The sequence below is a fragment of the Opisthorchis viverrini genome (assembly GCF_000715545.1).
Source record: "Opisthorchis viverrini unplaced genomic scaffold opera_v5_96, whole genome shotgun sequence".
NCBI classification, from domain to species: domain Eukaryota; kingdom Metazoa; phylum Platyhelminthes; class Trematoda; order Opisthorchiida; family Opisthorchiidae; genus Opisthorchis; species Opisthorchis viverrini.
The window spans coordinates 205,661-209,514 of record NW_008751749.1 but is presented as its reverse complement, the minus strand read 5'-3'; the positions used below and the strand labels follow the sequence as shown (position 1 = coordinate 209,514).

The window sequence follows — 3,854 nt, the reverse complement described above, 5'->3', positions numbered from 1 at the left end:
ATGAATGAATGAATGAATGAATGAATGAATGGATGGATGGATGAGTGAATGAATGAATGAATGAATGAATGGATGGATGGATGAGTGAATGAATGAATGAATGAATGAATGGATGGATGGATGAGTGAATGAATGAATGAATGAATGAATGGATGGATGGATGAGTGAATGAATGAATGAATGAATGAATGGATGGATGGATGAGTGAATGAATGAATGAATGAATGAATGGATGGATGGATGAGTGAATGAATGAATGAATGAATGAATGGATGGATGGATGAGTGAATGAATGAATGAATGAATGAATGGATGGATGGATGAGTGAATGAATGAATGAATGAATGAATGGATGGATGGATGAGTGAATGAATGAATGAATGAATGAATGGATGGATGGATGAGTGAATGAATGAATGAATGAATGAATGGATGGATGGATGAGTGAATGAATGAATGAATGAATGAATGGATGGATGGATGAGTGAATGAATGAATGAATGAATGAATGGATGGATGGATGAGTGAATGAATGAATGAATGAATGAATGGATGGATGGATGAGTGAATGAATGAATGAATGAATGAATGGATGGATGGATGAGTGAATGAATGAATGAATGAATGAATGGATGGATGGATGAGTGAATGAATGAATGAATGAATGAATGGATGGATGGATGAGTGAATGAATGAATGAATGAATGAATGGATGGATGGATGAGTGAATGAATGAATGAATGAATGAATGGATGGATGGATGAGTGAATGAATGAATGAATGAATGAATGGATGGATGGATGAGTGAATGAATGAATGAATGAATGAATGGATGGATGGATGAGTGAATGAATGAATGAATGAATGAATGAATGGATGGATGGATGAGTGAATGAATGAATGAATGAATGAATGGATGGATGGATGAGTGAATGAATGAATGAATGAATGAATGGATGGATGGATGAGTGAATGAATGAATGAATGAATGAATGGATGGATGGATGAGTGAATGAATGAATGAATGAATGAATGGATGGATGGATGAGTGAATGAATGAATGAATGAATGAATGGATGGATGGATGAGTGAATGAATGAATGAATGAATGAATGGATGGATGGATGAGTGAATGAATGAATGAATGAATGAATGGATGGATGGATGAGTGAATGAATGAATGAATGAATGAATGGATGGATGGATGAGTGAATGAATGAATGAATGAATGAATGGATGGATGGATGAGTGAATGAATGAATGAATGAATGAATGGATGGATGGATGAGTGAATGAATGAATGAATGAATGAATGGATGGATGGATGAGTGAATGAATGAATGAATGAATGAATGGATGGATGGATGAGTGAATGAATGAATGAATGAATGAATGGATGGATGGATGAGTGAATGAATGAATGAATGAATGAATGGATGGATGGATGAGTGAATGAATGAATGAATGAATGAATGGATGGATGGATGAGTGAATGAATGAATGAATGAATGAATGGATGGATGGATGAGTGAATGAATGAATGAATGAATGAATGGATGGATGGATGAGTGAATGAATGAATGAATGAATGAATGGATGGATGGATGAGTGAATGAATGAATGAATGAATGAATGGATGGATGGATGAGTGAATGAATGAATGAATGAATGAATGGATGGATGGATGAGTGAATGAATGAATGAATGAATGAATGAATGGACAGATTTACAGTTCAAACTGAGAGCAATGCCAATTCGGTTGCTACCAATTTCCCATTGCATCCATTATTTTCCAATGTATCGATTCAGTTTGGTATTGAGACAGGCAATTTCGATGTCGTATCTCTTATCAGCTAACTACCAATAACCGAACAAGAGGAGTCCGGCGTGCTAGGCACTCGGTGTGTGACCACGGCATGTCTCAATCTCGGTTGTCGCTTGGGCCGATTTCGTTTCACCGCGGGCAAACTGGATTGAGCAGATGTCGGCATCACTGAATCTTCACCAAACAACAGCTAAGCTACAATACACGAGCCTAAAAACTCCCCTTTTTGTTACATTCTTTTATCCAACTAAAGACTGTCGAAATGCCATTGATTTACAAGCCTGTGAAATAACTGTGATCAGAAAGTCGAGAAACATCATTCCTTACAGTTCAGGGCGTGCAAGTAGTCTTTCACGTCATTGATAAAATCGCGTTTGTGTTGAGGTAGCAATTCACCCAAATAGCTTTTCTGTTGCATGAGTAACGGTAGGTACAACGTTGATATGAGAAAATGGAGTGATTTCAAGTTGTTCTCATCCTTTTGGAGCATGAGGCAAGAAACGTGCTGGAAAAGTAGAATGGAAGTGAGGGAGGCAGCATAAATTTTCATTTACGGGGGATGGGACAATACAAAGCGCGGAAAATACAAATTGTTTTAACCGATTTTTAAATAAAACTGACCACAACGACCTGTACCTGTGCAGGCGTATGGTGACAAACTGGTCCATTTCTTTGATATCACAATAATCGATACTGTGGAGGTACCTTGAACTGTGTCACGTAGCATTGCTGAGGACACAGCGGGAGATGAAGAAAGTCCTGCTCATCATCCCAGGTATCATCAGCAGCAGCATCGGCATCATCATCTTCATCATCATCATCATCATCATCATCATCAAGATCATCAGCAGCAGCATCGGCATCATCATCTTCATCATCATCATCATCATCATCATCATCAAGATCATCAGCAGCAGCATCGGCATCATCATCTTCATCATCATCATCATCATCATCATCATCAAGATCATCAGCAGCAGCATCGGCATCATCATCTTCATCATCATCATCATCATCATCATCATCAAGATCATCAGCAGCAGCATCGGCATCATCATCTTCATCATCATCATCATCATCATCATCATCAAGATCATCAGCAGCAGCATCGGCATCATCATCTTCATCATCATCATCATCATCATCATCATCAAGATCATCAGCAGCAGCATCGGCATCATCATCTTCATCATCATCATCATCATCATCATCATCAAGATCATCAGCAGCAGCATCGGCATCATCATCTTCATCATCATCATCATCATCATCATCATCAATCACCACGGATCAAAGCAGCGCTAGCGCGCATTGCTTTGAGCAACAGACGGACTTGAGGAGGAATGTGGGTATAAAACTCTGGAGCTTTGTTCAAGTCAGAGCACAGCATGTTTTGACTCTATGATTTAAAAAATCCATAGTCTAACACCATTAGCTTACTTCGTTGAAATTTTCTGTGGATAAAGGTTCGCTTGACCCGGACTTCATGAAGAACAGCGAACTGTCGGCTCCACAAGCGTCCCCCGGTTTTCCATAGGCTAACTCCGTATAAGCTAAATGATGCAAACATAAAATACCTTTTCAGGCAAACGGGTTTTGACAACGACAAGTTGGAACCCTACTCATCCAAAATGGCCCCAGCCATTGTCAACTATACTAAAAACCTTTATTAGTGCTTAGACCTTCTGAATTTTATCATGGACATCATCAAACAGTGCAATAATATGCTAATACACAAATATCTGACTGGAGCGCCTCTGCGGCAAGGTGAGTGGCGGGTACAGATAAGCAAAACGATTAAAGATGAAAAGTACGTTGGCGGAGTAAGCGAACGAATGGGGAAAATATTATGAGGTCAAATTAGATTCAGTTTGTGATTTCACTGGATATTTCATTCGTTTCCAGAAATAATCTTGAAGACAACGCCGTGCAGCCGAAGATAACGTTCTCCTTGACTTAGAAGTACGTAAAATTGAATCACTCGGCCCAATAAGTAGCCTGGTTAGAACCCATGGGCGAAGATGAAAGA

General features: G+C 39.0%; 1 protein-coding gene across 1 annotated transcript in view; it reads right to left on the bottom strand.

The window, feature by feature from the left end:
- Positions 1-3,854, bottom strand: part of T265_05121 (hypothetical protein) — a gene marked incomplete at both ends in the record, with an annotated part of 74,014 nt that overhangs the window by 68,034 nt on the left and 2,126 nt on the right. The window contains 4 exons of the mRNA XM_009170045.1: positions 2,153-2,330; positions 2,531-3,072; positions 3,110-3,224; positions 3,266-3,378. Of these exons, the coding sequence (XP_009168309.1) occupies positions 2,153-2,330; positions 2,531-3,072; positions 3,110-3,224; positions 3,266-3,378 (948 nt within the window). The remainder of the gene's footprint in view (positions 1-2,152; positions 2,331-2,530; positions 3,073-3,109; positions 3,225-3,265; positions 3,379-3,854) is intronic.